The sequence below is a fragment of the Delphinapterus leucas genome, chromosome 17, assembly GCF_059928025.1.
Source record: "Delphinapterus leucas isolate spDelLeu-1000000601 "Yukka" chromosome 17, BTC_Dleu_Yukka2, whole genome shotgun sequence".
NCBI classification, from domain to species: domain Eukaryota; kingdom Metazoa; phylum Chordata; class Mammalia; order Artiodactyla; family Monodontidae; genus Delphinapterus; species Delphinapterus leucas.
In genome coordinates this window covers 46,373,502-46,393,201 of record NC_143145.1, presented here as the reverse complement: position 1 = coordinate 46,393,201, position 19,700 = coordinate 46,373,502, and the positions used below count along the sequence as shown (strand labels likewise).

The 19,700-nt window shown below is 34.4% G+C and overlaps 1 protein-coding gene across 2 annotated transcripts in view; it reads right to left on the bottom strand.

The window, feature by feature from the left end:
• Nucleotides 1–64: 64 nt before the first annotated feature.
• The window catches only part of PIP4P2 (phosphatidylinositol-4,5-bisphosphate 4-phosphatase 2), an 89,452-nt gene continuing 69,816 nt past the window's right edge, over nucleotides 65–19,700 (bottom strand). The window contains exons 6-7 of one of the 2 annotated variants that reach the window (XM_022584816.2): nucleotides 6,964–7,054; nucleotides 65–6,304 (exon numbers count right to left, since the gene is read on the bottom strand). In XM_022584816.2, the coding sequence (XP_022440524.1) occupies nucleotides 6,161–6,304; nucleotides 6,964–7,054 (235 nt within the window). In that variant the 3' untranslated portion in view covers nucleotides 65–6,160. Of the gene's footprint in view, nucleotides 6,688–6,963; nucleotides 7,055–19,700 lie in introns of both variants that reach the window. The other variant, XM_089898935.1, reaches the window with a different exon arrangement.

The window sequence follows — 19,700 nt, the reverse complement described above, 5'->3', positions numbered from 1 at the left end:
TATGTAATATTCCTACTTATTTCCTATTATTTTGTTAATTATAAAAAAGAAAATAAATACATGTAATAATATTTAAGATAAAATGCTATAAAATTAATAATGATATAATAAAATCAAAAAATGTTTTTTAAACTAGAGTATTCTATTCTTTGTGAAATGAATACTTAGGGCAAATATTTCATTTTCTTCCCAGAGATGAGTTACACACAAGTATAGCTAGATCAAAAATAAACAAAAGCTAAACAAAAGAAATGGTGTTATTACTCAAATACAATCAAAGCTTTTTCTATATTAGAAAATGTGAATGCCAGAGAAAGTGCATGTGAACATGTGTTGTGTATATTTTCAGCATGGTTTAGTACAGTGTTTCTCAGAGTACGACTCAGGGAAAACCAACATCAGAATCATTAGTGCTTGTTTTGAATGCAGATGCCTGTTCTACGCAAAATCTTTTTCAGGTCTATGGGAGTGGCACCTCAATTTCCTCTGGCAAAGCAGAAACAAGAATCTTTTTCTTAGGATTTCTGTGAATATTATATAGCACATGTTGTAAGGCTAGCACCATACTTGCCACCTATCATTATTAGGATTCTTTCTTTTCTGCCAAAATGACATATGTATTCTCACAAATGACTTGCTCAAGAATACCTGATCATGGTTCTATTTTTCTCTTTTCTAAGAACTAAGCCTTTTTTTTTTTTTTTTCCTACCTTGGACCACAGGGGACAAATAAATCCTTCCTTTTCTGATGAGTGGCTATGTTATATTCTTTCCAATAATGTTTTCCCAGCACTTTCTGTGTTCTACTTCTGTACTAGTCACTGGAAGGCTAAGTATAAACTGTCATAAGTTTGGATGTAGTTAATTAAAAATTTATGGTAATTCATATAAGACTAAGCTTAAATATATAATATGTTAACTTTAAAACTTAAGGTTTTATGGATGAAACTCATTGGTTTGGGTTTTAATAAATTTAAAACTCAAGAATCAAATGACAATGTAACAAATACTGATGTGATCATCACTTAGCATTCTTATCTGTTTATCAAAAGGAAACTTAACACTTTCCAACTATTAATCTAGCACAGAAATAAAGTAAAAATCATTTATCTTCTATCACTCATAGATAACTATTCTTAATGTTTAGTGCTTAATTTTCCTTAGTTTTTTCAACACATAACATGTAAAATCATTTTTTTAAGTGAATTATACTCTACATATTGATTTGTGATCTGATTTTGTCCCACAATATTTTGTAAACCATTCCAACTGAACAGATGAAAAATTTCATCATATTTTTAATGACTGCCTGTTGTTTTACAGTATAGGTGTACCATAATTTATTTCACCTAGTCCACATTATTGAATTTTTAGACATTTTTTTCTTTTTAACCCCCATTATAAATAAAAATGTGATAAACATTGTTGTACATATATATTTGTTATCTTATCCATAACACCTTTAGGATAAATTCTTAGAGACAGAATAACTAGGTCAAAGAATGTGTGTGTGTGTGTGTGTGTGTGTGTACCTTCCCATATCTTCAAAATTGCAGGAATATTACTGCTTTTTAACTTTTGTTAATATGGTAGGTGAAATTCTTTTTTCATAGTTTTTAACGTATAGTCTTTCATCATTAGCAAATTTTTTAAAAAGATGGTGTTTATTAATTATTGTATTTCTTCTTTTGTGAATTGCTTTTTCATGCCTTTAGTCTCTTCCCGTATTAAAAAAAGTAATTCTTTATACTATTTTGAAAAGATCTTCACCAGTTTGTCTTTTGGATTTACTTATGTTTTTTTTCTTTTAATCATACAATCATTAATCCTTTCCTATTAATGTATTTTTTTAATTGAAGTATAACTGACTTACAATATGGCATTTCAGGTGTACAACATGATTTGATATTTTAATACATCACAAAATGATCACCATGATAAATCTAGTTACCACCTATCACTATATTGTTATTAAACATTATTTACTATATTCCCTATGTTATACATTACATCCCTGTGACTTATTAATTTTCTAATGGGAAGTTTGTACCTCTTAATGTCCCTTATCTATTTCACGCATCCCCCCACAAATCTACCTTTTTGTTCTCTGTATCTGTGCCTCTGTTTCTGCTTTGTTATGTTTGTTTTGTTTTTTAGATTTCACATATAAGTGAAATGACATGGCATTTGTCTTTCTCTGTCTGACTTATTTCACTTAGCATAATACTCTCTAGATCTATCCATGTTGTCACAAATGGCAACATTTCATTCTTTTTATGGCTAAGTAATATTCCATTGAATATATATGCCACATCTTCTTTATCCATTCATCTGTTGATAAGACACTTAGGTTGCATCCATGTCCTGGCTATCATAAATAATGCTGGACTGAAAATAGGGTTGCCTGTACCTTTTGAATTAATGTTTTTGTTTCCTCCACAAAAATACCCAGAAGTGAAATTGCAGCAACCTATGGTAGTTCTATTTTTAGTTTTTTTGAGAAACCTCCATACTGTGTTCCATGGTATCTGTACCAATTTGCTTTCATACCAATAGTGCTCAAGGGTTCTCTTTGCTCCACATGCTCACCAACACTTGCTATTTGTTGTCTTTTTTATAATAAACATTTTGACAGATGTGAGGTGATATCCTGTAGTTTTCCCTGATATTAGTGATGTTGAGCATCTCTTCATATGTCTGTTGACCATCCATATGTCTTCTTTGGAAAAATGTCTATTCAGGTCCTCTGCCCAATTTTTAATTGTTTTTTTTTTTTTTTTGGTTTTGAGTAGTATGAGTTTTTTTTTGTATATTTTGGATATTAACCTATTATTAGATATATTGTTTGCAAATATCTTCTCCCATTCAGTAGGTTGCCTTTTGTTCTGTTGTTAGTTTCCTTTGCCATGAAAAAGCTTTTTAGTTTGATGTAGTCCCATTTGTTCATTTTTAATTTTGTTTCCCTTGCCTGAGGAGACATATCCATAAAAACATTGCTAAGACTGATGTCAAAGAGCATACTGCCTATGTTTTCTTCCAGGAGTTTTATGGTTTGGGGTCTTACATTTAAGTCTTTAATCAATTTTGAGTTTATTTTTGTATGTGGTGTGAGAAAGTAGTCCAGTTTGATTCTTTTGCATCTAGCTGTTCACCATTTATTGAAGAGGCTGTCTTTCCCCATTGTACATTCTTGCCTTCCTTGTTGTAGATTAATTGACCATACATGTGGGTTTATTTCTGACTCCTGGTTCTTTTTTTTTTGGGTCTTGATTTTTGATTCCATTGATAATGTGTGTCTGTTTTTGTGCCAGCACCATACTGTTTTGATTACTGCAGCTTTGTAGTATAGTTTGAAGCCAGGGAGCATGATATCTCCAGTTTTGTTCTTCTTCTGCAAGATTCTTTTGGCTATTTGGGGTCTTTTGTGTTTCCATACAAATTTTAGAATAATTTGTTCTAGTTCTGTGAAAAATGCCATTGGTATTGTGATAGGGATTACAATGAAGCTGTGGTCATTTTAATAGTATTAATTCTTCCAATACATGAGCATGGTATATCTTTTCATTTGTTGTGTTGTTTTCAATTTCTTTCATTAATGTCAGTTTAATGAGTATAGGTCTTTTACCTTCTGTAAAAGATTGGTTAGATTTAGTCCTAGGTATTTTATTCTTTTTGATGCAACTGTAAATGGACTGTTTTATTTCTGATAGTTTGTTGTTAGTGTATAAAATTCAACAGATTTCTTTATATTAATTTTGTATCCTGCAACTTACTGAATTCATTTATTCTAGTAGTTTATTGGTGGTGTCTTTTAAGATTTTCTATATATATAGTATCATGTCACTGGCAAACAGTGACAGTTTTACTTCTTCCTTTCCAATTTGGATTCCTTTTATTTCTTTTTCTTGTCTGATTGCTGTAGCTAGGACTTCCAATACTATGTTGAAAAGAAGTGTGAGAGTGGACATCCTTGTCCTTTTCCTGATCTTTGAGGAAATGCTTTCAGATTTTTGATGTTGTGTATGATGTTGCTGTAGGTTTGTCATATATGGCTTTTATTATGTTGAGGTATGTTCCCTCTATACCCACTTTGTTGAGAGTTTTTATCATAAATGGATGTTGAATTTCTTTCTTATTATTATCTGCTTTGGGCTTCTACTTGGAAAGATTTTCATTAGCATAAGATTATATAAACATTTACCTATACATTCTGGAACAAACGTAAATTCCAGACCCAAGCACATTTAAGAATTTAACATACCAATTCATTCAATCATTTATTCATTCATGCAACAAGTATCTATTGAACACATACGCACTAGGCATTCTTCTAAATGCTGGAAATAAAGCAGCAAATAAGACCAAGGTTCCTGCTATCATGGAGTTATATTCCAAAAGGAATATAATCATGTAGCATATAATTTAATGTGGGATTTCAAGTTACTGGGGAAAGAATGTATTACTCAATATACAATGCTGCTACAATAATCAACCATTAAGAAAATAAACAAATTAGATTTTCATTTCATAAATCAAGTATATTACAAATGGATTAAAAAATCTTTATTTTTAAAATAAAAGCATGAAAATACTGGAAAAAACATAAGCGAATATTCTATAAAGGAACATTATATGCACTCTTGAACATGAAAACTTTAGAGTAAGATCTCAAGGCAATTTTAGAAAAACCTCTTATTTTTTAAAAATGGAATAGAACAAGGTAATTTTTGAACAATAATCTTTATTAGTATATTTTTAAAGGTACATATAATCCTGAGCAACTGCATTTATACATTTATCATTTACTCTTTGAAATTTACGTGTAGTTTGTTCCAAACTCTCTGATGAGTACATTTTTATACTAATTAGGAACATAAATAATTAAAAATATTATTCTTATCCATGGAATAGCCAATTAATTTACTCAGAGCATCTCATTATCTAATTCTACTACTTCAAAAGCTTTAGAATATTACCTCTCAGTTAAGCAATTTCTTTTTCAAAACTGCAAAGATGGGCAGTGCAAGAGCTGATTCCTTAAATCCTAGTGAATTCTTAGAAAACTATGTTGCTTTATGTCTTTGATCTGTATTTTGAATAAATTTGGTAATTATTTAACCAGCTATATTTGAGAAGAATGGTAAAAGTAACTGCATCTCATCTCAATATTTTAGCCAGTGTAAAATGTTACAGGCTCCCTTCACATGTAAGTATTCCATAATTATCCCAATAAGAAAAATTTACCATGATCTAATGAAAAGGAGGACAACCTAATATACATACATCTTTGTAAATGGTTAAATATTGTGAAATATGTTATGTGAAATACTTCAGTTTCCATAAAGGAATACATAGAGATGATTAACATTAAATTTCAAAAATCTAGGCCAGAACTTTTATAATTAGTAAATTAAAAAATGACAAAAATAAAAGACAAAAAGATCCTGTGACAAAGACAAAGACAAAGATCCTGTGATCTTCGAGGAAAAAACATTTACCCAACATATCTCCAGCTGTGGACAAATAAATATTTTTATTCTTGTATTTTAAATTACTACCAAAATATTATATCTTTCTACAAACAACATAAAACAAGCATACAGTATCTAGAAATGGTCTTTATCTGACAAGAATGTCAAGTCTTTGAAGGTACACTAAATTTTTTTTTCCTGAATAAGGTCACTATGATCTTAAAGTTACAGTAAGCAGTTCAAGCAAAATGTGTATTGCTTAGATTTTAAAGCAAGCAATTGTGTTACTGTTTAATTAAAATATAAGTATAAATGTGAAGCTATTATACCAACATTTATAAACACTTCTTAGAAATACAGATCAGAAAGTAATGGAATAACTGATTTAAAAATAATGAAAGGTTGATGTTATATGTAAAATTTGGGAACAAATCAAAAATATATTTAAGAGATGTAAAAGAACATGAAGACCAAGCTTTATTATTTGGAGCTTGAAAACTTAGCAGCAAAACCACCTATCTGCATATAATGTAGTACAATGAGCATTTGTTCATAAAAGACTCCCAAAGTCTTAAAACTTCATACATAAACCAGAATGAAATCCATTAGGTAAATGATTTAAAGATGCCAGAGTAGTTTATCCAGAACTGCTAGATACTCTCACCTGCATTACCAAATCATAAACAAGCTTATGCAAAACTGTGTTCTGGGTAACTCACTCTTATAGCTCCCCAATAACAAGCTCGGATAAGGCAGATCAAACCTAAGAGATAAGCAACTGCCCAAGAAACATAGGTTGCATGAAATCGCCTTGCAAAACCTTGGGTGCCAACCTAAAATAAAAAGCAATATAAAAATAAAAGGTTAGAAACTGAGAACTTGTGTTGGCTTACATGCAATTTTTATGAAGTATATTCCTAAGATGACAAAACCCCAACAAAATATGAGTTGCTGCATTTGTTGGCTACCACTAACAGAGTAAAATTTAATAAAATGACATTGCTAGCTACATTAACTATAAACTTTATAAAGTAAACAAAAATTCCATTAAAATATCTTATTTATAAAAGGAATTTAATCTATATAACCCCAATGTCATCCCCATATTGATAATAAATCTCTGTTTCACTTGAATAAAAAGAAGAATGGTTTTTCAGACCTTCATAGCTGAATGAGCATTGCTTCAGCTTTGGCCATGACAAAATTGGTTCTGGCACTAAATAAAAACAAATGGGCTTTTGTTAAATGGAGGGTAAAATTCCCAATGTCAAGGACCTTCAGAGGGATCCCAAGACATGATTTCACCTGGATGGGCAAGCTCCAGGCCAATGGATTGGCTTCAGATTGCTCATAGTTTTTCAGAAGCTTCTGGGCCTGGTATGCGAGGGAGGCAGGTTCTTCAGCGATCAATGAAGGCTGTTCCAGACCTCACCATTTACTACTGATAAAGTTAAGAGGAAAGAATTCTAACAGCGAGTAGAGTAATACTCACAGTTAATCCAACTCCAATGAAAATACATATCATTCCAATGGTAATATATGCACAGCAGCGTCTTCGAGGAAGTGCACTACCCACAGAGGAACTGCAAATTCATGAGAACAAAACAGAATATTAAGTATTTACATGAAGATTCTCCATTTCATCTTTGTGAATACTTATCTACTGCTTTAGTAATACATATACTTCTATTTATTTATTCAACTTGAGAGACAAGAACGTACATAATAATATTTTTAATGAGTGATCTAAATCATACCTGGTGAATTTGTGTGTGAATTATTGTGGCTTTAAACAAAATTCAAGTGTTGATCATTGACAAAGTCCACAAAAACTCACTATGGTCAATAATGATCATCTAAGATAAAAATTTATTTCCAAAACAATCTATTCCAGAATGGAAAATCAGTGCTGTCTTACAAATAGAAATTGATTTTTTTTTACATTTATAACCATTGTTATATGTTTAGTGTAGAAAATTTGGAAAATAAGAATAAAGAATAGAAAGGAAAATTACCTGTAATTCCACTACCATAAATACCGCTATTTTTCTCCAGCCATTTTTTACAACTTACCAATTTAGCATAAACATTTTCTTACATCATTAAGTATCCTCAAACTGGAATTCTGATAGATGAATATAACATAACTTAACCAATTCCCTAGTATTGGACACTTTTTTCTTCTTGGAAATAATGCCAGGTAAGCAACATCTAAAAGCACTGTGCTTATTTTTTTTAATGAAAGTATAGTTGATTTACAATGTTGTGTTAATTTCTGCTGTACAGCAAAGTGATTCAGTTATACATATATATATATATTCTTTTTTATATTCTTTTCCATTATGGTTTAACACAGGATATTGAATATAGTTCCCTGTGGTACACAGTAGGACCTTGTTGTTTATCCATTCTATATGTAACAGTTTGCTTCTGCTAACCCCAAACTCCCAATCTATCCCTCTCCCCCACCAACTACCTTGGCAATCACAAGTGTGTTTCTGTTTCATAGATAGGTTCATTTGTGTCATATTTTAGATTCCACACATAAGTAATATCACATGGTATTTGTCTTTCTCTTTCTGACTTACTACACTTAGTATGATAATCACTAGTTGCATCCATGTTGCTGCAAATGGCATTATTTCATTCTTTTTTATGGCTGAGTAGTATTCCATTGTATATATGTACCACATCTTCTTTATCCATTCATCTGTCAATAGACATTTAGGTTGTTTCCATGTCTTGGCTATTGTGAATAGTGCTATGAACATAGGAGTGCATGTATCTTTTTGAATTATAGTTTTGTCTGTACATATGCCCAGGAGTGGAATTGCTGGATCATATGGCAACTCTATTTTTAGGTTTTTGAGAACCTCCATACTGTTTTCCACAATGGCTGCACCAACTTCCATTCCCACCAACAGTGTAGGAGGGTTCCCTTTTCTCCACACCCTCTCCAGCATTTATTTGTAGACTTTTTTTTTTTGCAGTACGCAGGCCTCTCACTGTTGTGGCCTTTCCCGCTGTGGAGCACAGGCTCCGGACACGCAGGCCCAGCGGCCATGGCTCACGGTCCCAGCCGCTCTGCGGTATGTGGCACAAACCCGTGTCCCCTGCATCGGCAGGCGGACTCTCAACCACTGCGCCACCAGGGAAGCCCCTATTTGTAGACTTTTTAATGATGGCCATTCTGACAGGCATGAGGTAGTAGTTTTGATTTGTGTTTCTCTAATAATTAGTGACATTGAGCATCTTTTCATGTGCCTGTTGGCTATCTGTATGTCTTCTTTGGAAAAATGTCTATTTAGGTCTTCTGCCCATTTTTCAATTTGAGTTGTTTGTGTTTTTGTTGTTGAGTTGTATGAGCTGTTTGTATATTTTGGAAATTAAGCCCTTATCAGTCACATCATTTGCAAATATTTTCTCCCAGTCTGTAAGTTTTCTTTTCACTTCCTTTATGGTTTCCTTTGCTGTACAAAAGCTTGTAGGTTTGATTAGTCCCATTTGTTTGTTTTTGCTTTTATTTCTATTGCCTTGGTAGACTGACCTAAGAAAATATTGGTACAATTTATGTCAGAGAATGTTTTGCCCCTGTTCTATTCTAGGAGTTTTACAGTGTCATATCTTATGTTTAAGTCTTTAAGCCATTTTGAGTTTATTTTTGTGTATCATGTGAGAGTGTGTTCTAACTTCACTGATTTATATGCAGCTGTCCAAATTTCCCAACACCCCTTGCTAAAGAGACTGTCTTTTTACCTATTATATATCCTTGCCTCCTTTGTCAAAGATTAATTGACCATAGGTGTGTGGGTTTATTTCTGGTCTCTCTATTCTGTTCCATTGATCCATATGTCTGTTTTTATGCCAATATCATACTGTTTTGATTACTGTAGCTTTGTAGTATTGCCTTAAGTCTGAGATGGTTATGCCTCCAGCTTTGTTCTTTTTCTTCAGGATTGCTTTGGCAATTCTGGGTCTTTTATGGTTCCATATGAATTTTAGGATTATTTGTTCTAGCTCTGTGAAAAAGGTCATGGGTAATTTGATAGGGATCACATGAAATCTGTAGATTGCTTTGGGTAGTATGGCCATTTTAACAATATTAATTCTTCCCATTGTGCTTATTTTTCATTGTTTTCTTATGACAAATTTTTAGAATCAGAATTACAAAATTAAAGAGATTAAACTTCTAAAAATCTTTTAATACATACTGCAAGAAGCCTATGTGAATTTCATAAAATATATTTCTCAATTGAAATTCCAAATCCAATAGTTTTCAGTTCTCTCTACTTCTAATTTTTTTAATTTTCAAAATGATAAAAGTATAGCAAAGATCAAAAAGCCAATTGGTACTTTCTTCTCTTCCTAAATAAATATATATTAACACATATCATATATCACACATTGTATTAGTGGATGATATAATTATCTGATTTGTTTGTGTACGGCCAGTGTCCACATTATGCCTACCACATGGTAAATTACTCATAGAATGTCTACTGAATAAATGAAACACAGAAATGCATCACTTACTAGGCATAATTTAGAAGTGTGCTATTCCAAAAGGTTAATTTTGCATAACAGAAAAATAGCTTCAATTCCCAAATCTTTTTTAAAATTGATGAATATTATTGCAAATATGTATCATAAAAATTCCTGAATAGTTGAAGAAAAATAGAAACATGTGGATGACCTGGGGGGTCATCATTAATTGCAGTAGTGTACAACCTGCTATCTGGAGTTATTAGGGCATCTGTGATTCATTGCCTTTATGTTACATTTAGCCTTAGACTGCTTTTAGTTTTAATAACTTTGTCCGCATTTGGTGATTTTTCCTGCCTTATATCTCACAGCTGGCCACCATTTCTCATTTACCTATGTACCTGCCTCTGGCAGTCTAATCTACCATGGATTAGAAGGCAACAAATTTGCTAGAATATACTCAATAATTCAAAAGGGTCTAAGTGAATACCAGAGTAGCTTTTCTGTGAGCCAAAGGAACACACTTTAGTATATTAATTTTAGTGCATGAATTCTACTTAGAAAACCCATGCTCATTTTTCATCACTCAACTTAAATAGTCACTACCTCTGGAAAATCTTCCCAGGAAAGAAATAACCTACTGCTACTCTACAACCCAAGTGCCATCTTATCATAGGGAGAAGGCAATGACAAAAACACCTATCACATGCACAATAAAATCTCATACATTTAATACAAATATGGTACCTGTATGCAATATATAGTATTGTTTTGCAAGTGTTAAAACTTTACACGTACATGTGTTAAACTGTATGCTTCTGTGGCTTGATTTTTTTTCCTCAGTACTCTACATGAGACTCTTCCATAGTCATATGTGGAAGCTTACTTCATTCATTTGCACAACTATCTTCCATTATATGGAATAACACAGCTTACTCATTCTCCCTGTTGATGGACAGTCAGGGTTTTGTTTTGTTTTGTTTTAAATGTTTTTGCTATTATAACAAGGCTACTTTGAATTTGCTTTTATGTGTTTCCTTATGTACATATGCAGGAATTTCTCAAACATATACCTAGGAATAGAATTGCTGGGTAGTACTGTAGACATGTTTTTAATTTTAACAAATGCCAAATTTATATACCCACCAACACTATTTGAGAGCTTCCACTGCTCCACCTACATCCTCATTAACCCTTCAACACTTGGTATTGTTCTCATGTTTGACAATTTCACGAATGTGAATGGTATTTCATTGTGATTTTATTATGTATATCCATAATTTGCAGTGAGGTTGGACATCTTTTCAAATGCAGGTTGACTACTGGTTTTATTTTTCTATTAATTGCTTGTTCATACCTATTGTCTCTGTCTTGGGCTGTCTTTAACTTACTGATCCATAGATGACATTTATATAATCTGCATACTATTCCATGCAGCTATATATACTGAACATATTTTCTTATAGTCTGTTTTTATAAATTCAACTTTAATAACATATTTTGATCATGAGTATTTACTAATGATACCAATGTAACACAAAGTACTTCTAATATAGTCAAAGCTATCAATCTTTTCCTTTAAGGTTCATACTTTTTATGCCTTGTCTAGGAAATTCTTTCCTACTTCTGTCATAAAAATATTTTTCTATCTTTTCTTCTAAAAGTATTACAATTTTGCTTTTTGTATTGCCAGCTACAAATTGGCACTTGCCATCTACCTCTACAAGGATTAAATCATGAGTCACTGCAGCTGCTGACCTTCAACATCCCCTGAAAGGAGTTCAGGGTGGAGTTCAGGAATGAGGCACTTTGTGCTCTGGGAAAAACTGGCAGAACAGGTCTTCAGATAGTTAGATATTTTCAGGAGATTTTATGAGCCCAATTCTTGTATCTCCTTGTATCTAGAAAAGTACTAAAATCCTTCATGGTGTTGTCTGCTCCTTGTGACTAGTGGTAATCTTCATGAGACTAGCAGCAACCTCCTGCAAAAAATATGTGCTTGCCGGCATGTACTCCCCCTTTGCCAAAATTGCATTATACTGACCTTCCCCCCTCCCTCTTTGGAGCAGTTTCTCAGGGCTATCTGAAATGCAGTCTCCCGGGCTATAATCCTCATTATGCCCCCAATAAAAACTCACAGCTCTCACATTGTGTATTTTTTTTCAGTCAGTAGTATTTATGTCGATCTATAAGAGCAGATTCCTTATAATTATATTTTTTTATTTTACATATTTCAAAGTTAGATTATTTGTTGCACTCAAGTTCAAAATTTATATTTCTGATGAAGTGACCATAATGATAAAAATTCTTTTTACATCTGTTCTATGATTGCCATTGACTCAATATGATAACAAGTCTTCTGCTGCAGTTGCCTTTTCCAAGCAATTGGAGGAAGGGAGAGAAAAGGAGGCCAAGCAGCTTTTGTCTTTAAGGAGAGTATCAGGAAGATGTATTCATCACTTTGTTCATATTCCATTGGCCCTAACATAAACACATGGTCACAATTATCTGCAAGAGAGGTTAGGAAATGCAGTCTCCAGCTGGGTGGCCATTAAAACTGACAGTTCTACTGCAAGGAAAAAGAGAACAGCAGTCTTTGCTATTTTAACTAATATTACTATTGCTATTTTATTGTTGGTTAGTGTTTGCCTGGTATATCTTTCATTTTGGTTAGTGTTTCATGGTTTCACCTTTTACTTTCATTCTATGTTCTCATATTTCATGTGTTTATTCTTCAAATTGCATACAGATGTACTTAAATCTAGTCTGATAATTTCTTGCAAGTTTTATTGACAAGTTTAATCTAATTATGTATATTCTGACAAGTAATGTATTTTGATTATCCCTTCTACCGTATTCTGGCTTTCTATTGTTTCTCTATCTGCTTTTCTACCCCCTTTTCTGGGCTTCTTTTGGATTGACTATGATTCTTTTATTTCATTTTCTACCTACTATTTAGAAAGTTTTACAATTTATTTTTATTCATTTAGCAGTTGCACTTAAATTTTTAATATGCATACCTTTTAAAAACTAAAACCATTTGGTAAATCTATCTTCCCAATAAATGCAAAGATCTTAGAAAGCTTTAACTCTAAACATTCCACTCCCATCTTACATGTTCTTGTTCTTCAATATTTCAGTTCAATTCTTTTATCTATCTATCTATCTGTTTATTTATTTATTTATATAATTTTGGCTGTGTTGGGTCTTTGTTGCTGCATGCAGGCTTTCTCTAGTTGAGGCAAGCAGGGGCTACTCTTTGTTGCAGTGCATGGACTTCTCATTGCGGTGGCTTCTCTTGTTGTGGAGCATAGGCTCTAGGGGGCACATGCAGGCTTTGGCAGTTGTGGCACGTAAGCTCAGCAGTTGTGGCTCGTGGGTGTAGTTGCTCCGCATGTGGGATCTTCCTGGACCAGGGCTTGAACCCGTGTCCCCTGCATTGGCAGGTGGATTCTTAACCACTGCGCCACTAGGGAAGTCCCAATATTTCAATTCAATTCTATTTTTGTTTCTCCAAATTTGTTAGCATTAATACTATTACTGTTATGTTTTTGGTATTTTATATAGTTAGTGTTCCTGATGAATGTTTAGAATTTCTTGGTTTATACTTTCTTTATTCTTACAGAGCAGAAATTTCTTCAGGGATATTTTCCCTAAATTCATCTTTTATCAATTTTTTAGTGAGGGTATCAGAATGGTAACCACTCTTTTTGGTTGTTACTGCTGGTTAGTTGGTTCTGCATCTGCAAATATCTTTATTTTACCTTCATTAGTCTGTGATGGTTTAGACACTTTGACAGTTAATTTCTCTTAGAACTTTGAAGTATTTTTAAACTTTTTGGCTTCCATTGTTGTAGTTGAGATGTTTGCTGCTATCTTTTTCATACTAAAAATCTGACTTTTCTGTCTCTGCTTTTAATATGTTCTATTTATTTTAGGTTGTCTGCAATCTCACTATAACATATTTGTTTATTCTGCTTGGATTTCATTGTTCCTTTTGAATCTAAAGGTTCATATCTTTCATAGATCTGAAAATCCTTAGGGATTATCTCTTCAAAATTCCTCTAGCCCATTCTCTAGTTTTTCCTTCTAGATCAGAAATATATCAGATGCTCTTATATATATTTATTTCAATATTATTTTCATCTTTGTCTCTCTGACGGATTCTAGGTAATTTACTTTATCTTCCAATCCATAACTTTAGTTGTCAACTTAATCTGATCTGCTGTTTAGCTTGTTCCACTGTACTTTCATTTCTGTAATTTTTAATTTCCAGAAGTTTTATTGTATCTTTCAAAACCTGCCTGCTTATTGTTTGGGTTAATTAATTTTTTATTTTTAAATAATTGTAGACTCAAAAGCAGTTATAAGAAATAATACAGAGAGCTCTCATTCATCCTCTACCCAATTTCCCCCAGTGGTAACATCTTGCAAACTACAGTACAATATTATAACCAGCGTACTGACATTAATACAATCCACTGATATTCATATTTCCTGTTTTACTTATATTCATTTATGTGTATGTGTATATTTAATTCTGTACAATTTATCCCATGTGGAGGTTCATGTACCCACCACCACAGTTAAGATACAGAAGAGTTCCATCACTGCAAGGATTCTTTTATAACCACACTCACCTCCCTCTTGCCTACCCACCCCCTGTACTCACCACACTATCACGCACCTGTTCTCCATTCCTAAAATTTTGTCATTTCAAAACTGTTATATAAAAGGAATCATGCTGTAAGCCACCTTGTGTGACTGGTTTTCACTCAGCATAAATTCCCAAAGATTCACCCAAATGGTTGCATGGATGAACTGTTGTTCATTCCTTTGACTGTTGAATAGTATGTCAAGGTCTGGAAAAATCACAGTTTGTTTAACAATTCAGCCATAGAAGGACATCTAGGTTGTTTCCAGTTTCAGGCTATTAAGAATAAAATTGCTATGAACATTTATGTACAGATTTTTGTATGTGCCCAGTTCATTTCTTATAGACTCTTATCTGTCTTCTCTTATTTCTATTTAAAAAAAAGACATTTTAGACATGGTTATAACATATTCTATAGCTAACATTATAATATCTGAAGTTCCTAGAAGTCTAATTATGCTGTTTGTTATCAATGCCAATTCTGCTTATTGTATCTTGTTTCCTCATGTTGGTATTTTTGTTAAGAACTTATTTTGACAGACCTTAATATAAGAAACCCTAGCAGGCATGGTTTAGAAATGTCTTCATCCACAGAGAATTTTCATTTGCTTTTCCCAGGCTCCCTAGAATGATACCAATCTTAAACTACTTTAAAATGATTTCTGGGACTGGGTTTTCTTAGACCATATAAACCAGGTAAAATATAAACCTGAAATTCACTGTTCTTATAAAAATTTCCATTTGTATTCTTCCTTTTCTGGTGGGCATTTTCCTTGACCTACTCTATTCATGAAGAATAGTCCTTTATTGGGGGTGGGGATGGATGGTATTCCAACTCTCCACCTTCTGCAAGACCAAGGCCTTCTCTCTCATTCTTCATTTGAACACTGAAATCCAAGTATCTGGGTCCCTAGTATCCTTAGGACAGCCCTGGTGGTCATTTGCTCTCCATTTTTGTTCCCTGGGGATTTTCTTAACTTTCATATGAGCTGAACAATGCATTTAAAAGGATATTTGTAATGGTTAACTAGTCTTTCATATTACTGGATGTGAAAGTCAAGAGCCTCTAATATACAAAAATGTGGACACTGAATATCCAAGAGGAAAAGATCATGCAAGGTTTCTCAAACATCTGATTATTCACCCTTCAAATTATTTACCTTCCCCTTCATAACACTCCCCTGTGAAACACTAGCATTGTGAAGGACACCTGGAAAATAAAGATGGTGCCAAGCAGTGTTATTTAAGCACAATTTTCAGACGAGGTAGCCAGGGAAGACTTTATTAGGTGAAACTTAAGGGCAGGGTAAGACATGAATAGGTGGGAGAGTAAGTCATCTTAGCTGCTAACAGTAGCTAGAAAAAATAATACTTTTGTTCAAGGAACAAGCAGCAAAATAACCTTTCTTCCAGAGAATGTTTCTGTAAGTGAGTAAATTAAAGGGATTTTCAGCTAATTTGTGAGGTTAAGTAGTTATTTTCCAAGTAAACAGGAATGAGAAAGGGACGAGCCAGGTCACTCCAGTCCTAGCAGGAGATTAAGGGACAAAAGCAAGAAACTCTATTGTATATTTATGGAAGTAGAAGAATTTGTTGAGGCTGGTGGTGTGTGTAGAGGTAGAAGAAAACATAATAAAGATACCACTAGAGAAATTAGGCAAATATCTAAACTTGGAGGGTTGTATAAATCTTGATAAGAAGTTTAGAGTTTGATTTTGGATTTTAGGCAATGGGCCTGTAATAATCTATATGGTGCATTTATGTCAATAAGTATAAAATATCTTTCCTTAGCATACTTCATATGGCACTAATAGAAAAACCTAAAATAACAATGGCAATGGCACCTCCTTGGGTTGTGCAATATACAACCTGCACAGATGTATGCTATGGCCATGAATTTGGGAGCTACTAAAAGGTTTGAAGCTGGAGAGTTTGAAATCATATTTTTACTTGGAGACCTTTACTCTAATAAACTGGAAGAGAACTATAAGGCTGAAGACCAAGAGATAAATTAGAAAACTATTGCAGTAGTCCTGGTGAGAGATCCTGAATGCTTGAACTATATATAATAGAAATAGTAAGAATAAGGTAACAGAATTGAAATGTCAAGAGACAGAATTGACAGGACCTGTTTCCATTTGGATATTGTGAATAAAGATACACTCAGATTTCTGGCTTGGTCAGCTGAGCAGATAGCAAAACATTCATTAATGTAAGTTATTCATCAACACACAAGGACGATTAGTTTGCAGAGTGGGGTGGGCAAGTTGGATACATTCTGTTTGAGATGCCTATGGGACACCAGGTTGAAATAACTACAGGCAAATGGTGAATACAGATTGTATATTTACATCTGAAGGTCTGAAGAGAGATCTGGGGTGATTTAATGATATATTGGTTGTGATTTAGTGGCATATAAATGATATAAAAACATATGAGAAAGCACAGATATATTGTGATTAGGTTCCAATCCTGGAGAATAGCAATATTTAATGAGTTGGAAGAGGAAGTGGAGCCAGGAAAGGAGATAGCAAATGAATGTTCTGAGAAGTGGGAGAAAACCAGGAGAAAGTGATGTCTGAAACCAAAAGAAGAACAAATTTTAAGGAAAAAAAGCAGGGTAATCAACAGAACCAAATACTAAAGAGAAAACAAGGAAATGAAGATTGAACAGATCTATTAAACTTTGCAAGTGGGGAGAGCAATCAAGATGGCAAAGTACTCAGACGTGAAGCTCACCCTCTCTCACAAATACAACAAAAGTACATCTATACATGGAACGATTCTCACAGAATATCTACTGAATGCTGGCAGAAACCTCAAACTGCTGAAAGGGCAAAGAAAATCTCCATGTAACCAGGTGGGAAAAAAGAAAACAGGAAAAAAAAAAAAAGAAAAATGAAAATGAAAAAGGAATCGGGACCAGACCTGTGCCCCTGGGAGGGAGCTATGAAAGAGGAAAGATTCCTGCACCCTGGGAAGCCCTTTCAGCAGCTCCCCGGACAGACTTAAGGGGAGCTTCAGAGCCTCTGAGGAGAACACTAGTAGCCGGTTTGCAGCAGCCCAGCCTGACACGCCCATCTTTGGTTCTGGCAGGGACTGTGTGCTGGAATTCGGGCTTTAGAGATCAGAACCAGGGAGAAGACTGGGGATGGCTGTGTAGAAACAGACTCGGGGGGCTGGAATCCAGAGTGGCCATGCTGGGGGTGTACACCAAGGAAGCCTGGGCCACCTTAGAGGCCAGTCGCCATTGTTTGGGGGCTGCTCTAGGGAGGGGCGGGACCTGGATTGTAGCTTTTTTCCCTGTGCACGTGCTTGCAGAGGCAGGATACTGCCTGCACAGGCTCCAGGGGTGGTCCCGAGCCTCCACTGCAGCCCACCCAGACACCAGGAGTGGTCGCCGGGCCCCTGCAGACACCCTCCCGGACCCCAGGAGTGGTTGCCACCCCCTGCTGACTCCCTTCTGGACCGCAAGAATGGTCATGGGCCCCTGCTGATGCCCTCCCGGACTCCAGGAGTGGTCATGGCCCCCCTACCGACTTCCTCCTGTACCCCAAGAGTAGTTGCGGGCTCCCACTACCACCCATCCGAACTCCAGGAGTGGCTCTAAGCTGCCTCCATTCCCATTGCATGCCCCAAGGGGTGTGCCTGAGCCACCCGCTGCTGCCAAAAACCCCAAGACCAGAAATCAGCAACCTCAACCAGCACCCCCCATCAAGGAAATAACAACCAGCACACACTGAAGAAAGAAGTAACAGGCATCCATATTAAAAACAGCCCTTGCACCAAACATACTAAACCCACACAAGCTACACAGGGACAGCCTTACATATAAATAGCCCTCCAAGACCACAGTAGATAATTGTTTCTCCTAAATTCACAGAGTAAGAGAAATATAAGTAAAATGAAAAAGCACAGGAACCACTCACAGTTAAAAGACCAAGAGTATTCCCCTGAAAGAACAAACAACGAAGCAGACCTCTTCAGTCTAATAGATACAAATTTCAAAGAGGAGATAATGAAAATACTGAAGGAATTAAGAAAGGCTATCGACAGAAATGCAGAGTATTGTAAAAAGGAACTAGAAACTATAAAGAGGAACCAAGAAAAATTAGAAACCTCATTTGCAGAGACGAAAGCTGAGCTAAAGGCAATACATAACACAATAATGCAGAACAAATAAGTGACCCGGAAGATAGAATAATGGAAATCATGCAATCAGGACAGAAGACAGAAAGTTAAATGAAAAAAAAATGAAAGCAATGTAAGAGACCTATGGAATAATATAAAGCATGCCAACCTATACAATAATAAGGATTCCAGAAGGGGAAGAAAGAGAAAAGGGGATCAAAAATGTATTTGAAGAAATTATGGCTGAAAACTTCCCAAACTTAAAGAAGGAAACAGATATCCAGGTACAGGAAGCAGAGAGGGTCCCAAACAAGATAAACCCAAAGAGACCTACACCAAGACATACCAAAATGGCAAAAGTTAAAGATAAAGAGAGGATTCTAAAGGCAGCAAGAGAAAAGCAAAGAGTTAATTACAAGGGAACCCCCAAAAGGCTGATTCCTCTACAGAAGCGATGAAGGCCGAAAGCAAGTGTCAAGATATACTCAAAGTCCTGAAAGGAAAAAATCTGCAAATAATCTCTACCCAGCGAGATTATCATTTAGAATAGAAGGTGAGACAAAGAATTTCTCGGGCAAGCAAAAACTAAAAGAATACAGCAATACTAAACCTATCCTAAAGGAAATATTGAAAGCTCTTCTCTAAATAGAAAAGAAGTAAGAATCTATAGAAAAGAGAAAATCACAATTGGAAAATAAATCACTTAAATAAGCCAGTACACAGATTAAAAAAAAATTATGTGAAAGTTATGATAACCACAATGAACAGCAAAAGGATGAACATGAAGATGTAAAAGAGGACATCAAAATCATAAAATGTGGGGAAGGATAGTAAGAAAATGTAGATTTTTTCCCCCTAGAATGTGTTTGAGCCAATATGACTACCAGTCTAAGGCAAGTAGATATAGGAGGGGGTTAACATTTTTGATAAACAGGGTAACCACAAATCAAAAACATACCATA